Source organism: Sceloporus undulatus, chromosome 9 (assembly GCF_019175285.1).
Source record: "Sceloporus undulatus isolate JIND9_A2432 ecotype Alabama chromosome 9, SceUnd_v1.1, whole genome shotgun sequence".
NCBI classification, from domain to species: domain Eukaryota; kingdom Metazoa; phylum Chordata; class Lepidosauria; order Squamata; family Phrynosomatidae; genus Sceloporus; species Sceloporus undulatus.
Window position 1 is genome coordinate 24,566,086 of NC_056530.1, and position 17,685 is coordinate 24,583,770.

General features: G+C 47.2%; 1 protein-coding gene across 1 annotated transcript in view; it reads right to left on the reverse strand.

Moving 5' to 3' along the window:
- Window positions 1–16,646, reverse strand: part of MEGF8 (multiple EGF like domains 8) — a 34,232-nt gene extending 17,586 nt beyond the window's left edge. The window contains exons 1-22 of the mRNA XM_042440122.1: window positions 16,532–16,646; window positions 14,642–14,907; window positions 13,726–13,889; window positions 13,161–13,367; window positions 11,864–12,044; window positions 10,953–11,041; window positions 10,085–10,307; window positions 9,280–9,460; window positions 8,783–8,928; window positions 8,377–8,496; window positions 7,339–7,505; window positions 6,993–7,100; window positions 6,668–6,815; window positions 6,187–6,350; window positions 5,248–5,439; window positions 3,968–4,168; window positions 3,425–3,664; window positions 2,660–2,778; window positions 2,131–2,262; window positions 1,647–1,760; window positions 981–1,229; window positions 311–507 (exon numbers count right to left, since the gene is read on the reverse strand). Of these exons, the coding sequence (XP_042296056.1) occupies window positions 311–507; window positions 981–1,229; window positions 1,647–1,760; window positions 2,131–2,262; window positions 2,660–2,778; window positions 3,425–3,664; window positions 3,968–4,168; window positions 5,248–5,439; window positions 6,187–6,350; window positions 6,668–6,815; window positions 6,993–7,100; window positions 7,339–7,505; window positions 8,377–8,496; window positions 8,783–8,928; window positions 9,280–9,460; window positions 10,085–10,307; window positions 10,953–11,041; window positions 11,864–12,044; window positions 13,161–13,367; window positions 13,726–13,889; window positions 14,642–14,828 (3,529 nt within the window). The 5' untranslated portion in view covers window positions 14,829–14,907; window positions 16,532–16,646. The remainder of the gene's footprint in view (window positions 1–310; window positions 508–980; window positions 1,230–1,646; window positions 1,761–2,130; window positions 2,263–2,659; window positions 2,779–3,424; window positions 3,665–3,967; window positions 4,169–5,247; window positions 5,440–6,186; window positions 6,351–6,667; window positions 6,816–6,992; window positions 7,101–7,338; window positions 7,506–8,376; window positions 8,497–8,782; window positions 8,929–9,279; window positions 9,461–10,084; window positions 10,308–10,952; window positions 11,042–11,863; window positions 12,045–13,160; window positions 13,368–13,725; window positions 13,890–14,641; window positions 14,908–16,531) is intronic.
- Window positions 16,647–17,685: the final 1,039 nt, after the last annotated feature.

Sequence of the window (17,685 nt, forward strand, 5' to 3'; positions counted from 1 at the left end):
AAAATCCATAGTTTTGGCCCCAAAACCTGCCTTCAACTTATAAGAGGTGAACTTATAGTTGAGTATAGAGTCAGCCCTCCGTACCCACTGATTTTTAATCCATAGACTCAAGCATACACAGTTTGAAAATAAATTCTAAAAAGCAAGCATTCATAAATAGGGGCACCCACTTTACTAAGCCATTGTGTTTAATAGGACAGATTTTGTTATCCATGGGGGTCCTGGAACCAAACCCAGCGGATACCAAAGGCCCACTATTTATGGTAGCTTCGCAAACAAACCAGGAGAGGAGTAATGTCAGAGGACTCACTTTGGCACTCGTCGCAAACGCCAGGCCCGCTGAGCGTGCAGCTGCTGTGGAAGTGGCACCCGCAGTCCACGTTGCACTGGACCCCGCTGGGCGGAGGGGTGGCCCCCGTAACCACCTCCGTGGTCCATCCTAAATCGCACAAGCAGGTGAAGTTGGGGGCACCGCTGCACTCGCCGTGGGCGCATTCGTCGTAGCAGCTGGAAGTTGGCAGTTGTGAGAGAAAGGCCACGGAACAGTCAGTCAGGGGGACCCAATTACGTTGGTCAGTTGGCTGACTAGCCAACTGTCGTAACATTGAACATAGATGCGAGGGTGCTAGGGTTGTCAGCGAAGAGGAAAGAGGGTGGCAGATTGAAAAAGTTTGGGGACCACTAGTTTAGCTATGACTGAATACCACTCCTTCACAGCTCAGGCTTTATTGCAGTGTTTACTACAGGCACGGCAACACCAAAAGTCTCTTTCTTTCCAGACCCCCTTCACCCTCCTAGCAATGCTGATGCTGCTAAAAGGGGTTCCACCCAGGCAGAGGATAAGCAAGAAAAGTGGGGATTAGGTAGGCACAAAAAGACTTTGCAAAAAGGAGTTTCAAAGATAGGAGTTGATGGATAAACACTCATTTTGCCTGCCATGGGGAGGAAGAGAATTTCCTCTTTGTCCTCTTTTTACTTACGTCTGATTGCAATAGGCCACACCGTCTCCGGCGTAGCCCCGGTTGCAATGGCATTCGAAGGTGTCTGGGGTATTCTTGCAGCTGGCAAAGGGGTGGCAGTTGGCCAGGCCCAGGCGGCACTCGTCCACATCGGGGCACTGGCCGTAGGACCACTGGGCCGGGTGGGTGGGAGGCAGGCCATGCATCTCCCAAAGGGCCACTGAGCAATTCAGGAAAGTGTTCAAGCCAGAGAAATCCCCAGGAAGGCACCTGGAGAGGGAGCAAGAGAGACATCGGTCACCTTGCAATGGCAACCAGGGTTGCCAACTTCCTTCCCATCAAGAGGCATCTATGTCTGCAAAAATCTCTTTCCCACAGAGAGCAATTCAATCCATGCAATTCAATCCGTGTTGCTTTGGGGAAGAAAATGTGCTTTCTGGGTTTATTCTTCTCCCATAAAACAACAGGAGCCTGTGTTTGGAAAATGAAGGGCAACCTTTTCCAACAAGGTGAAAACAGAAGTCTGGCATTTCCTCCTTTGCAATGCAACTGTAAAATCAAAAGAGCTTGCAACTTGGAGTTCAAATTATTAATGCAAAGCTAAGTTTGAGAGATTTTCAGCACTGCCTCCTGTTTCTCTGCTACACATCCGGAAAAAGAACCACAGCCTCAAAACACAAGCCTTACCTGCCCAGAGTAGGGTTGTCTGAGTTCCCACACCAACCACACTCAAAGTTTTGCAGACACTCACGGCAAGTGTTGAACCGGGTGCAGTCCAGACATTGGGGGACCGAATGGACGCTGGGCCAGGAGGAAAAGAGAAGGTCAGACACAGAGAAAGTCAGCCGGCAAGCTTGCAACACGCATTTTGTGCATTTTGGTTGGCCCCATAAAGGCATCACTCTTTTATGGGTTTTGGATGTTCTTGTACTTTGCTACATGGCCAACATTACCACCCCTGGATCTATAAATCCTTGCAGAAACTAAAGACCTCCCCCTGCCTTTTTTGCTGCCCTCTCTCACTCCCTCATGCTGCTGCTTGGTTGGAGAGAAGAGTTCCTCTGAGCATGGTCAAAATGCATATTTTCGCCCCCTTCCAAAATGCAGAAGTGTGAAGGAAGCTTGTGGTTGCTTCCTCCTTCAAAGATCACCTGCAGCTTCCTTGGCTTACCTGTCATACCACCCACGGCAATCCCCATACGGATACTTGGCCAGGTAAGCAGCAAAGAAGAAGCAGCTGCGTGTGGACTGGCACCAGGCGCATTGGCTGGAGTTGGAGAGGCATTCGGAGCATGAGGTCCGCCTGCAAAAGGGAAGGTGAAGAAGCAAAACTCTGCAGAACATGCTAAATCAGTTTAATTAACATTCTGGTTTAAATCACTTTGGTTTACATCATAGTTTAATTCCGGTTTACATCATGGCTCAGATCAATTTGGCATACACTGTCGGTGATTCCCAAGCTTTAGTCACACAGATGTTTTGGACTTCATCTCCCAGAATTCCCAACAGTTGGCCAAGCCAGCTGGGGGTTCTAGAAGCTGAAGTCCAAAACATGTGGAGGACCAAAGTCTGGGTGCCATTGGTTTAAATCCATCTGACTGACATCAACCCTGTCGTTTTGCTACAGGGCGAAGTGCCGCAGACGCCTCTTTCCATCACAACCTGAACCCGCAACCTCGCAGGACCCCGGGGACACTCACTGGTTGCAGAGCTTGGGGCAGTCCTTGGGCGACCGGATGGCGCTGGGCTGGCGGCCTCGGCGGCTGCAGAGGAAATCCCCCTTCTTGCTGCTGTTCACTTGCCACTCGCAGAACGGATCCTGGAGCCGAGATCGAGGCACGCACATGGCAGTGAGGAGCGGATCCAGCCGAGCGTGTTGCAAATAGCAAAGATGCACAGGAGGCCATCTACAAAACGCTCCCCACTTCTGTGGCTAATTTCGTTTGTGCATTTTGTAGGTGGCCAACTCCAAGAAACTGTCATTTTGGACACATATTTAGCTTAAAGAAATATGTATGCCTAGCCCACATCCATGATCTTTCCCCCTCTTTTTCTTCATCTTCCTTCCACCCAAGCCCTTCTTTTTGTTTCAAAGAATCCTACGGATTTTTAAGAAAAGAACTGTCTTTCCTTCCTCTCTCAAAAAGGCAGGGATGTAACTATGGGATCTGGGAATAAGGCTTTTGCCCAGGCTTCTGCAAATAATTTTTGCATCCTCAAATTAATTTTTCCTGCTTTCTCCAGATTTCTATCATTGCAGAGAATGAGATGCTGAAAATCATCCAGACCTCAAACTTCTCTTTTTATTTTCTGTGTCCGCATTCCCTGGGTCACTTGGTCTGCCACTTTTCTATGGGTGCCTTGCCCGCCCAGGTGGCTTAAATGCAATGGTCCTGCCAACTGCTGGACTGGTTGCACACCCTTCTCAGACCGTAATGCAGACTCACAAACACACACATACACACCTTGCTGCAGGCATGGCAATCTCGGTAGTCCTCACACAAGATGCAGTTACCCGGGGTCAGGATGAGGCGCACACTGCCTGCCCCGCAGGGTCCGGCATCCTCTTTGTTGGCCAGACGCCGGTGGCAAGTGGCACTAAGTGGGCACCAGCCGCAGCCCTGGTCTGCAAGGCAAGCGAGGCAGGAACGGTACATGGCGCACATCTCAGAGCGGTATGGTTCCAGGAAAAAGTAGGAAATCTCCTGGAGAAGGGAGAGAAGGGTAAGAAAACAGGATATCCCATCATCCACAGCATCTCCCTCAACCATTTCCTTTTTTAAAAAATATAATTTTTATTGAATATACAGTAGTGGGCTCTTGGTATCCGCTGGGGTTTGGTTCCAGGACCCTGCATGGATACCAAAATTCATGGATGATCAAATCCCATTATATACAATGGGGTATGATGATGATGATGATGATGATGATTTACAGTGATCCCTTGGTATCTGCTGGGGTTTGATTCCAGGGCCCGAAATGCCCTCCATGGTCCAAAGGGTACTCACGCTGCCCCCTGGGACCCCTGTCCGGTCCCAGGTGAGGGCCAGTTCGCTCGACTGTCCGTTGCCAGAGTGGTTGAGGTAGCCTTCAACCAGCACCATGTATTTCTTCCCCCTTTCGGTGTTGGGGAAGAGGCGTTCGCCCCCCGGGCGCTGAAGCAGCCGCTTCTCCTTCTCCTGGTAAACGGCCCAGCGGCCCACCTCCTCCTGGAAGGCAAGGCAGGGAAACCAGGAGACCCCATTTGCAAAGTTATTACTATTTTAGGAAGTAAAACCCTCCTTCAGCAAACTGAGCCCTTCTGCAAACAGAAGGCGATGCAACGTGTTAGCCTTACCTACGCGACGTACATTTCCAGCCACAGAGTTTTATTTATGTTGGTAAACTTGCATTTATTTACATAAATGCTACAAGACATTTAGAGACCAACTATCCAGGATATGGGACATTTGCTAGGCTGGCATTTAATACATTTGGAATACAGATTGAGTCTCTCTTATTTCTTGGGAACAGATGTGTTTCAGGTTTTGGAATAGTTGCACAGATACAAAATGATGTATCTTGGAGATAGGACACAAGTCTAAACAGAAAAATTCATGTGTGTTTCATATGCACTTTATCTGAAATACTTGGGAACAGATATGTTTTGGATTTTGGAATATCTTGGAGATTTGACCCAAGTCTAAAGGGAAAATTCATATATCTTTTATATAGTATATCTTATCTGAAATGCCGGGGTCCAAAAGCGTTTTGGAATTTTTAAAGATTTTGGAATATTTGCACATACATGTAATAAAGTATCCTGGGGATGGACCCAATGAGACTGAGGCTTCATAAACACCTTATATCCATAGTCTGAAGGTAATTTTTACACAACATTTTAAATAATTTTGAGCATGAAGCAAACTTTGTGGATATCTATCATAAGCAAAAGTATCTCAGTCACGTATACAGACTATTTTGGAGTATTTTGGATTTCAGAATTCCAGATAAGGGAGACTCGACAACAGTTCTCTGATGGTATTTAGGCTACCTATAGACTTTGTTTCGATAGGTAAAATCCACACTCCAGATTTCCAAGCGATGGCAATTTTGACAACCTTTTTATTAAACCGCTTGCAAAATTGGCGTAGGCTTCTCCAGTTACAATGCAACCCTTGTGGCATTTTGGTCTCCGCAGATGACATTGCCCCAATAGAATTTCCCTACCATGAAGCTCCCAGTCTCAGCACCAGTATGGCCACCAACAATAGCTCACTAACAACCCATGGTCCTTCCCAGCCCTTACCAGCTCCAACGAACCCGAGGCCCGGGCCAACTTTGCAGTCACAAAGAGGCGTTGGATGCGTGCCCAGATGGAGATGTCTTCGGCCGGCCCTGGACCGCTGACCAATGGGTGGATGAAGCCCTTGAAGACCACTGAGATGTCCACCTCTGTGGTGGGACTGATGTTGATGTTGCTGTTCTGGATGATGGAGAGCTATGGCAGGGACACATGGGTCAGATGTGAATCCTGCAGAGCTGAAGGTGGGGTACGGCGGAGGGGGTCTGGGGCCACCACCCAACAGCCCTGTGAGGAAGACCCCCCCCCCCATTGCTTAGACCAGGGAACTAGGGGCCTATCATCCCAGGGGTTATATGGAGGATGAAAATAATCCCGGTAGAACCTGGGTTGAATCTTTGTTGTTCATATGCATTTTGAATGCACTTGAGTAAGATTTTTAGGGGGCTAAGGGGATGTTTTGGGGCTCCCTTCAGGGGCTTCCTTCACCCTGCTTTAACCTGGCATGTCTCTCTCCCTTCTCCTCCTCTGAGCAATGCAACCCATTTCCTCCCAACTGGACTTTGTAAGAAAACCAGAAGTAATAATAATAATAATAATAATAATAATAATAATAATAATTTTATTTATAGCCCACCTCTCCGTCAGGAATGAGGCAGCATATAATAAAAGTAACATACAACAATATAAAATAAAATCCATTATCCCTCCTACCAGCAGCACAACAGTGAAAAATTCCCTTGCAGCACAAAATAACATCCAATTAGTAATAACAACATTTTATTTATCTCCACCCAGCCCAAACGTCTAGCTCTGCAAAGAGGACATGCCCAGGGAAAGGTGGACATATGGCAACCCTCAGCAAAAGGGTCTTTGAAGACTCCAAAGCAAACACACACCCTTTACTCCTTACTTAATCTCATTGTACTGTCTCCCCGCGCTTACCTTATCTGGCTGGGAGTCGTTGCGCGGCTGGTAGTAGTAGATGAGATGGAGTCCGGGCAGGAAGCTGTCACGCTGGCATTGCGCCAAGGAGGTGAGGAAGAAGGGCTGAGACCCCCACCAGCCATAGGTCCCAGAGATCTTCTCCACTTGGCAGCTGCCATGTTCTGGGGACGGGCGAGGATGGAGAAGCCAAGGGAGAATTTCAGGAGAAAAGGTGGCTTCAGATAAACTCCAGAATTCAAGACCCACCCAGAAGCCAAGGGAGAGATCCTGCATGGCAGAAGGGGGTTGGGTTGGATGGCCCTTAGGGGTACCTTCCAATTCTAGGATTCTATGTATTACCACATGGCAGAAGGGGGTTGGAGTGTGAATTGCACACCATAGCAAAGTGATTACCCCACCATAGCATTAAAGAAGCCTAACATTTAAAATGTGGGCTTCGTGCCCCAACAGGAAGAACGGTGCAGCTTGACTCACTTACCCGAGAGAGGCATGCAAGTCTCGTTTTGCACGCACCAACCGAAGGGTCCTGGGGCACGGGGCAGGGAGGCATTAGCACCGCCAAACGCCAGGCAGGACTGGCAATCCACTAAGAGGCGAGCCAAGCCCAGGCAGCTGGTACTGGGGCACTAAGGGGAGAGGAGAAAGGACAGAGTCAAATGTTCCTTCAAGATGATGACTTTCTCCAGGGACCAGGCATACTGCCTTTAAACCTGGACGTTCCACCACCCTCATAAGCCTAGAGCTTTCCTTGCAGACCTGCCCATCCTTGCAAAGGACACAAACATACACATATGAATACGCACAATGTTGCGGGGTTGTGTGCTCTGGCATCCTCTCATGCACCAGGTGCACTCTGGATCCTTGGCACAGGTGGCCTTCTCGGTGTAAATGGAGCAGTAATCCAGGTGGTACTGAGGAGAGGAAGAGAGGAGGGAGAAGTTGCTCAGAGCGCAGAGACCCCACTGAAAAAGACCCTTCCCATCCCAGAAACCCTAAAGATTTTCCTTGAGAAACTCTTGGAAGAATGCATGCAGGAAGACACAACGTCCGTGGGCTAACATCCATGTGGCAAGGAGGGTGCTTAGAAATACGTGGCAAAGGGGTGCTTAGAGGCCAAAATAAGGATGCAGGGGAGATGGGATTGCTTACCATCTGGGAGGGCACCTGGAAGACAAAGGTGGGCACTTTGTAAGCTAAAAGGTCGCCCCGTGGCACACCGCTGTAGCCTCCGGCCACCAGTAGGACATTCCCATTCATGACGGTGGCCACGTGAGAGTAGCGGCCACGAGCCTGAGCTTGCGCCTTGCCCTCATGCTCTGACCAAGGAAGAGACAGAACCAACTCACACATATTCATACATACTGTGTAAACAAAATCAAACACATAAGTAACATGCACATAAAAGGGGTGGGGAAAACCTGACGCAGGGATGCAGAAAGACCCTTCAAGGGTCCCAAAAAAGCTTCTGAAGAGTTTTCTGGAAACAATTTGTTTGCAAAAAAATTGCTCTGAATGCATCCCCCAAAGGGGTAATTTCACCACATTATACTTCTCTCCCTGGACCTAAAACGGCCATAAAATATGGCAAACATTATCTGGGTGAAATTGCTCTGGGTGGCATTTTGGGTGGACAAATAGGTTTTAAATTTTGGGGAAGGTATAGCAGTGGACAAAGCCTCCCAACGGCTGCTTTATAGGATCCTATTATTTAGTAGAGGAGACCCACTGAATCTACTGTGGAATGGGAAGCCCACATGATTCAATGGGTTTACTCCAGTCAGGAGTAACAAGAGGGTTTGGACGCATGCTGTTTTTAATACTGAGATATCAAGCCAAAGTACAGAACTCAGCCTGGTTATGTTTTTACACCCAAAATCAGCCTCTTTTCTTTGCAAACGGAGGGTTTGGGGTGGCAGAATGTGGCCTTTCAGATATTCCCAGACTGGGTTGCCCATCAGCCCCAGCCAACATGCCCAATGGCCAGGGATGATGGAAGCTGTAGTCCCCAGCAGCTTCTTTGAGGTTCCCAGATTGTGCTTTATAAACTTTTAGACAGTGTTAAGATGGAAGAAGCTGCAACTGCAAAACTTCTCCTAGAAGAGGTCTTCAAGGAAACACAAGTCCTGGCCTGACTCTAAAGCCGCTGTTGCCCATCTGATGCCCCCAAAACCAGGGGCATCTCCTCACCGTGGGAGATCGGTGGGGCCAGTTCGTGGCGGGAGACCCACTGGTGGCAGCCCAGGTGGTAGAAGAAGATCTCGTCCTCGTAGCATTTCTCCTCATGGTAATGGATGTGGACGTTGCCTCCTGGAAGGGAGAAGGAGAGGGCTCTTCAAAGCATTTAGGAAGTGCAAAATTATACAGACAGATCTTGGCAAAATATTATACGGATTTATTACATGCATTTTATAGATCACTCTCTTATATATTATACATAGCACACAGGCAGCCTGTATATTTGCTTAGATGCACTTTAAATATCCTTTTATTGCTTACAAATATGTGTGCATGCATATATCTATAGAAAGATCACATCTTATATACAGCAAACAGATTATATATTGGCCAGATGCACGTTACGTATCGTCCTCACCATAAACCACCATGTAGTTGCCAATGACGGTGGCGGAGTGGAAGGCCCTCTCTCGAGGTCCCCGGTGCAAATCCTTGGAGCGTAAGGTGCTCCAGTAGCGCAGGTCCACATGGAAGAGGTCTGTGGTGTTCACTCGAACGCTGAACCTGGGATCGGGAAAGGATTACAGTCAATTACAGTAGGACCTCTGTATCCGTCAAGGTTGGGTCCCAGGACCCCATCCTCCAACACCAAAATCTGTGGATGATCAAGTTCTATTATATACAATGACACAATTAAATGGTGTATACCTTATATAAAACGGTGAAACCAAAGTTTGCTTTTTGGAATTGTAAAAAAAAATATTTCCAAGCCATTGATGGTGGAATCGGTGGATGCAGAATCTGTGGGTACAGGGGACCACCGTAATCCTCTCCCACACCCGATTCCACCATTTCCATGCCCCTTGCCCCACACAAACCCACACCGGGCTGCCATCCCTCCCTCTTTGTACCTACCTGGCGGTGGAGGGCCGGTGCCCGCCATAAACCACAAGCGTCCGGGAGGCCGGATGGAAGACCATGGAGTGGCCAGCTGCGGCCGGAGCCTTGCCCCCCGAAGGGACCACCAGCTCCCAGCGCCAGGACCGCAGGTGGAAGCGGAACATCTGGGAAGAGAAGACGTCCACCGCCGTCCGGCCTGCATTTGGTACGAAGCATAAGAAGCCGCAAGTTTTTCTGGGTAAGTAGAATGTCCTCCATTTTGAGCATGACTAAGAAGCCTGAGTTATAATATTTTGTTTTGTAACGTCCTGCATTTTGTGGCCCTTTGTCCTCCTCTGCAGTTAAGACATCTGGTCACCTTTGGGGACTGTTCCTCTTTCAAAATCAAAGTGTATAAAAATAAAAATCAAATTATATAAAATGGCAAAATGGGGTTTGCCTTGGCGTGCAAAACCGAATGAATCTCCCATCATGCAACGGTCCAAAATTGCTGGGGGGAAAGGGAGTTAAACCTATTTGCCCGACCCACTGTTGTCATCATTGGGATTTGATCTTTCTCTTTTCAATATATTTTTGATTAGAGTCGGCTCTCTTCTTCCATGGGCTTGTCATCCGTGGATTGGAGCATCCATGGATGACCCTGCCGCGTTCTCCTCAATAATGGTGAATGCGCGCTGCCATGCAAATGTGTGTGCACACACGTGTCACGCTGCCATTGCACGCATATATTTGGAAGCTGTGGATGCTTGAATCCATGGATAAAAGAATCGGTAGATATGGAGGGCTGAGAGTGTATTGGAATGGAACGAACCAAGCTCACCTCCGAAGACGTAGAGCCAGTCGTCCACTATGGCAGACGCGTGTCCGGCCAGTCCGGCCGGCGGAGGGAACCAGGTGGTGTTGAGGGGCACCAGCTCCCGCCATCTGCCCTCACGGGGCAGGTACATCCAGACGTCGCTGGCAAGGAACCCGCTGGACAACTCGCCCCCGAAAAGGACCAGGACGCCCTCCCAGGCCACGGCCGAATGGGAATGACGGGCAGACTATGGGCAGGAAAGAAAGAGAGTGGAAACAAGGCCAATGCAAAATGGAGCCAGATGGTTTGAGTGTTGATCTAGGACTCTGGGTTCGAATCCTTGCTCGGCCATGGAAACCCAATGAGTGACCTGACTACTCACACTCTCTCTGCCTCAGAGGAAGGTTATGGCAAACCTCTGAAGAATCTGGACTAGGAAAGGCAGTGTGGTTCATTGGTTTCAGTGCTGGACTAGGACTCCAAAAGTTCAGGATCCGAATCCTCACTCAGCCATAGAAACCCACTGATTGACCCCAGGCAAGTGACACTCTCTCAGTCCCAGAGGAAAGCCATGGCAAACCTCCTCTGAAGAATCTGGGCAAGAAAACCTTAAAGAAAGCATTGTGGTTTAATGGCTGGAGGTCAGGGTTCGAATCCCCACTCAGCCATGGAAACCCACTTTATGACATTGAGCAAATCACACTCTCTCAGCCTCAAAAGAAGGCCAGTGCCTGCCTCTCCACAAACCTTTCATCCTAATCTAAGAGTTATGTCCTAACCTTGAAACATATTGCCCTGATGACCCCCAAAACAAAGACTGACATCTGCAGGGGGGACCCTCCTCCATTTTCCACCCGTGGGTTTGATGCATGATGGGAGATGTAGTACTTACCGGGGAAGGGCTGAGCACCCGCTGATGCCAGAGGTTGGTGCTGAAGTTGTAAAAGACCAGGTCTCCCAGGGGAGTGTTGAGGTCCAAACCTGGAGACACAAATTGGGAAGAGGAGGACACTTTGGCCTCAGGGAGCAACAAAAGGAAGAGGCACTGCTGGGCACTTTTTAACCATCACTGCATCCGCATTGCAGAAATAATCCAGTTTGACACTGCTTTAACTGCCCTGGCTCCATCAATGGAATTTGGAGATTTGTAGTTTGGTGAGACCTTTAGCCTTCCCTTTCAGAAAGCCAAAGTGGCAAAGTAGTTTGAGCGTTGGACCATGATTATGGAAACCAAGGTTCGAATCCCAGCTCAGCCATGTAAACCCACTGAGTGACCTTGGGCAAGTCACACTCTCTCAGCCTCAGAGGATGGCAATGACAAAACCCCTCTGACGAAACTTGCCAAGAAAACCCCATGATATTGTCGCTGTAAATTGGAAATGACTTGAAGGTACACAACAACAAAGATATTTCCTCCAAGCTTTGATTCTATCTCAAGAGAATACAGCAGTCCCTCCACGTTTTTAGGTTAAGGGTGAAGGACCCCCCCCATAAATGTGGAAAAACCACAAATAAAAAAACCACTATTCTTTTTACCTAAGAGAACACCTCTCTAGGAATATTCAGGTCCTCCAGTGCAACTCTATGGCAAACATCTGGCAGCCGTTGACCATAGAACTGCACTGGAGGGCCTTCAAATGCCTAGAGAAGTGTTTTCTCTAGCCATCTCTAGGTCCTCCAGTGTGACTCTATGGTCAACGCCTGGCAGAGTTGCGCTGGGAGACCTAGAGGTTCCTAGAGAGGACAGATTAGTCAGAGCCGCAAATACAGAGGGCCAACTGCAATACCAGAATGACCCCTTACCTCCAAAGATGTACAGTCCTCCAGTGGAGGGCAGGAAAGCCCCAGCGGCAGCCGTTCGGGGACGGAAACCGGGGTCCTGGTCACTGACGTTGTACCACTTTCCGGCTCCTTGGTTCTCACTCAGGGCTAAGTTGCAAGCCTGGCCCACAAACCCCGGCTGGCAATGACAGCGCCCAGACTCCTGCGAAGGATGTGGCAGAAATAGGCGCAACCCATCAGACTCTCACAGACATCAAGGCTGTCGTTCAAGATTTTCTATGCCTCGGTCGCTGAACAAAAAGAGAGACCATAGCCAAGATGCCAAAAGAAGGGCAGCTGGGAAGGAACAACGTAAGATCTCCAAAAGCATAAAGAGATATCACTGAATTGCAATGTCAGGGTCATGCATGCTCTGGTGTTTCTGATTTCTGCGCATGGATGTGGAAGTTGGAAGAAAGCAGAGAGGAAGAAAACCAACTCATTTGAAACGTGATGCCGGAGGAGAGATGTTGTTGTTGTTGTTGACTATATTTATTTAGTTGTTATTATATTTATGGATATCCCATCCTCCTCCCAAGACTGGGACTCAGGGCAGCTTAAAACATTGGAAAACACCATACAGTTAAAAACATACAAAAGCAATATGTTAAAATAGGATTAAATTACCACAATAATTAAAACACATTCAGTGCTAAAATATCAAATACTTTAGAAAGATAAAAATACTTAAGATACTTTAAAACAATATAGTACTCAGACCATTCTCTAAAAGCATTCTGTTTGAATTAGCTTACAGCTGTAAACCGCTCAGACACTGTTAGTTCAGTAGGAAGCAGTATATAAATGAAGCCGTTTCTTTTGTTTTTGTTTGAATGCCTGTCTGAAGAGGAAGGTTTTCGCCTGTCGGCAAAATAATAAGTTATAAATAAAAACAACAACAACAACAACAATAATAATAATAATAGCATTTAAATTTCTATACTGCTTCATAGTGAACTCAGCTCTCTCTAAGCAGTTTACAATCTGTAAGCCAATGCCCCCCAAAAGCTGGGGACTCATTTTCCCAACCTATGAAAGCATGGAAGGCAACCTTGGAGCCCTGGAACCGAACTCACACTGTTTTGGGATTGCAACTCCCATTAGCCAATAGTTAGGAATACTGAGAGCTGTAGTCCACGCAACTCTCAGTCCCAGCCGACAGCTTGGGCAAACGCCAGCGCCAGGACCCACTCCTTCTGCTCATGGAAAAACATCACAAAGACCGCTCTGAATCCCAAACACGCCGCCAACCCAGAGGGCAGCAGGTGGCAGGGGTTACCTGGTTGCAGGTGCCATGGTTCTGGCAGTAAGTGGCACAGTCGGGCACCGAACAGTCCTCGCCGCCCCACTCCCGAAAGCAGACGCAGTGCCCTTCGCTGTCGCATCGCCCGCGTCCGGAGCAGCCCCTCGGACAGAGCGAGATCGTGTAAGTAGCGTTGAAGCCCAGAAGGTTGTAGTTGGCGTCGCTGAAGAGGTGCAGGAGCATCTGCCAGAAGAGCCAGAAGAGAGAAGGCATGAGGCCACCCCAACTTTAAGAGACTGAGGATGGGAAAAGCTTCCAGATCTAGAATCATAGAGTTGGAAGAGACCGCAAGGGCCATCCAGTCCAACCCTCTGCCGTGCCATTACAAAAAAGCATTGAAATGATAGATTTTAGATAATAATAATAATAAGCTTATTTGTATTTTCCCGCTTCTCCCAACGGATCGAAGTGGGATTACAACCAAAAATTTCCATACAGTGGCAATCATGTCTAAAGTACATATCATAAAAACATCAAAGAGTATAAAAAGGAATCTATGGCCGGAGGAGGGTTATCTCTCTCTGCCCAAATGGAGACCTGCCTTTCCAGAGGTGGCCTCAATGGTGGGTGGTAAGGTGCTTCCGCTGAGGCTGGCCAGCAAAGGGCTGCTGGGGGAATCTCCGTCGTAAATGAAGAGGTAATCGTAGGTACACTCTGTGTCCATAAACATGAAGGTCAGGAGGATGCGGTAGCTGCTGCTGGGAGCTAAGGGTTAGACAAAAGGGTTAGAAACCTGTGGCACTTTGGACCCACCGTGAGATGACCCACTGTCAGGTCTCAGAGGTCTCTCATCCAGAGGCCCACCATAACAACAAGATCAATCTGCAGAGTGAGAGTACCAAGCCCTAAGCATAACTCAGCAAAGATATAGTTCAATACTGATCCATTACAGTGTGAGTCTCCCTTATTTTCCAAAATGCCTAGGATTGTTTTGGATGGTGCATTTTTTCCCAGGTTTTGGAATATCTGCCTCTACATCAGAGATCTCTCCGAGATGGGACCAAGTCCGGATGCAAAATCCATTTACATTTCTTATATGCCTTATGTGCACAGCCAACCATGCGGACAATTCTGGATTTTGTGAAGTATTCTGGATTTTGGAATTCCAGACAAGGGAGACTCAACCTCTACTTTATGGGCTGCATCCGCACTGCAGAAACAATGCAGTCTGACACCACTTTAACCACCTACAGAATTCAGGGAATTGTAGTTTTGCAAAGATATCTAGCCTTCCATTATAGAGGTCTGGAGTCACAATAAACTGCACCTTCCAGAATTTCATAGCACTGAGTTAAAGTGGTGTCAAACTGGATTATTTCTGAAGTGTGGATGCAGCCATATTTACAAGTTGTTTTACCCTTTACATACTGTTTTGCATTGCCTATTCTTCAGCATAGCATGGCTTTGCTTGGATGTTTCCTCATCCAAAACTAACACCACTCTTCTCCAATGCTTACCTTCCACTAGCCATTCGCAGTTGCCATTGACCGAATAGTTGCCCGGGCCGTCCGTCACGTAGCCGGACGCGCCGCGCAGGACTTGCCGGTGTCCCTTGCAGTCGCCACCATTGACCAGATGGATCCAGCACAGGGATAGGAGAAGGGCTATGACCAGCCTCAGGGGGCTAGAGACTTGGGGCCCCATTGCAGCTTTGGGATCTTCCCCCAATTCCAAGCGCTGGGTCAGGATGCTCCAAAGGGCAACAGCAGCATCATGGCCGAACCTGAAGGAACAGAGGAGAACTTGGGGGTTTGGAGCGTCCTTGTATGACTCAACCAGCATTTCTCTGTGTTTTTAACATGTTCTGGTGTTAATATTCTGTAACTAGGGGTCTGAGTTTTTTAAAGGAGAGGAACCCATAATATGAGGTTGGGGGAGGGAGGGAGAAATCCCCAAATCTAAAACCCCAAAACTGATCCCTTTTTGGGTTCAAAGCAAAAGAAACAAGCTTGAAAAAGAGCCAAATTGTAACAGGAACAACAATAACATTTAGGCATAACTTCCTTTCCATCAAAGGAACATATACCAACAAACATATAAAATCAGAGACAGAGACAATAAAATGGAACACTGTAAATATACATAACAGATTCTAAAATACACAAAAGCCTCATTTCAAATCAAGAGTGGATTAAGGAGAAGTGGATTAAGGCAGGACCAGAGATGGGGGGCAGACCGTGTAAAAGTGGGGGGAGACCCCATTAATTTGGGGTCAAGGAGTCCAAAATAGCCTCTTCCCCAAAATTTGGGAATTTCCAAGGGGTGCAAAAGATAGCATTAAAAGAAATGCATGCCCCCACCTTGCTTATCAATTTGCCTTGAGTCCCTATGTTGGGAGAAAGGTGGGATATAATAATAATAATAATAATAATAATAATAATAATAATAATAATAGGCTCCTAACTCCAAATGGAAAGTATTGGGGGGGAGAAGGATACCCCCCCCCCCAAAAAAAAGATTAGGAAATAGCCTTAAAAAGGTGCATGCTCCATACCTTGCTTTGCAGCAGTTGTCAAAACCCCATGACTCCAAATGGGGAATAAATATTTAGGGGCAGGAGAATATCCCAGAATTAGGGGTGCAAGAGATAGCATTAAAGGGGTGCATGGTCTGGCCTTGCTAGGCTCCTTGCAATGGTTTTCAAGGGCTCTTAACTCCATCTGGGTTGTAAATATCAGGGGTGAAAAAGGAGACACCCCCCATAAAAATTTGAGAATTCACTAAGGATGCAAGAGATAGCATTAAAGGGGTGCATGCACCTACTTTGCTAGGCTCCTTGCTGCAGTTCTCAAGGGTCCCCAACTCCAAATGGGGAGCAAATAATAGGGATGAAGAAGGAGCCCCCCCCCCATAAAAGCGTGCAAACACAGCCCTTAAAAGGATGTATGCACCTTTTTTGCTAGTCTCCTAGGCTTCTCAAGGGACTCCAACTCCAAATGGGGAGCAAATAATGGGGGGGGGGGGGGTTTGAAGTAGTAGCCCCCCAAAAAACAAAAATTAAGGATTTTGCAAAGGGTGCAAAAGATAGCATTAAAGGGATGCATGCATCCACTTTGCTAGGCTCCTTGCAATGGTTCTCAATTGGAACTCAACTCCAATTGGGTTGTAAATATTAGGGGGGTGAAGAAGTAGACCCCCCCCAAAAAAAATAAGGAATTTGCAAAGGATGCAAAAGATAGCAATAAAGGGGAGCATGCCCCCACTTTGCTAGGCTCCTTGTTGCAATGGTTTGCAAGGGACCCCAACTCCAAAAGGGGAGTAAATATTGGGGGGGGGGGGGGTGAAGAAGGAGACCCCTCATAAAATTAGGGTGCAAAGGCAGCCCTAAAGGCAGGCACCCCCCCTACCTTGCTTTGCAGAGGTCTTCCAGGGGATCTTGGGGTCCCTGGGGTCTCTTGGCCCAGCTCTGCTGCAGAGAAGCCCTGAGAGAGGAGGAGAAGGGCAGCCTGGGAGGACCCAGGGAGGCAGGGCAGCGAGACGAGGGGCCAGAGCGGCGCAGGTGATAGAGGAGCGGACAGAGCGTCGCCCAGGGAACATAGACTCTTCTGCAGAAGCGGACTCGCAATAGTTTAGACAAGGATCTGCAGAAACAGTTGCAGTTTGGCAATTGCTGGGGAATGCTGGGATAAGTAGTTTGCCCTCTCTGACCAACTGCAGATCCCAGGCTTGCAAAGGATGGAGCCGAGGCAGTTAAAAGGAGTGTTGCATTAATTCTGCAGTGCAGATGAGACAAAATTATAGTAGTAGTAGTAATAATAATAATAATAATAATAATAATAATAAATATTTTTGCTTTTGTGTTTTTTTCCTAAGCTGCAAAGCTTGGAAAGTGGAAGGAAAACAACTTGTGTTTGGTGTATCTGGAAATGAGGATGTCCATTGCTTTCCTTTGCAATATATATAATAATCATGATGGCCGTGATAAAAATGGTTCTGATGGTAGCAATGATGATCATAATAGTAACAACCACAATGATAATAATAATAATAATAATAATAATAATTAGCAAGCTCTTGTCCGTCCGGTTCTTTAAAAATAAATCCATCACCGAACCCCTGATTTTTTCTGCACATCAGTTCTTTCTATAAATATTATTGTTAAATTAATTGAATTAATATTATTATTAAATTAATTAAATTAATAATATTATTCATGCTATTTTGACATTGTTCGTGTTCCTTTAAAATCATCATCATCGTCATCTTAGTTGTTAAGACCATCATCATCATCATCATCATCATCATCCTTGAAACATGCATCCAAGGTCATACAATAATGTAATAAAGCCTCCAAGGACAAATACAATAAAGCAATGTACAATTTGAACGCCTTGAGACTCAAATATTGTAAACCTTTTCTGGATCTGAGGAAGAGAGAGGCATCTTTGATGCATTAAGTCTGTTGTTTGGCACATTCTGCAGCGTCTGACGTATATTTTGACCCATTAATAATGCATTTTGGGGACAATTGTGTTTGTCTCCTGTTTTTCTTTCTGCAAAA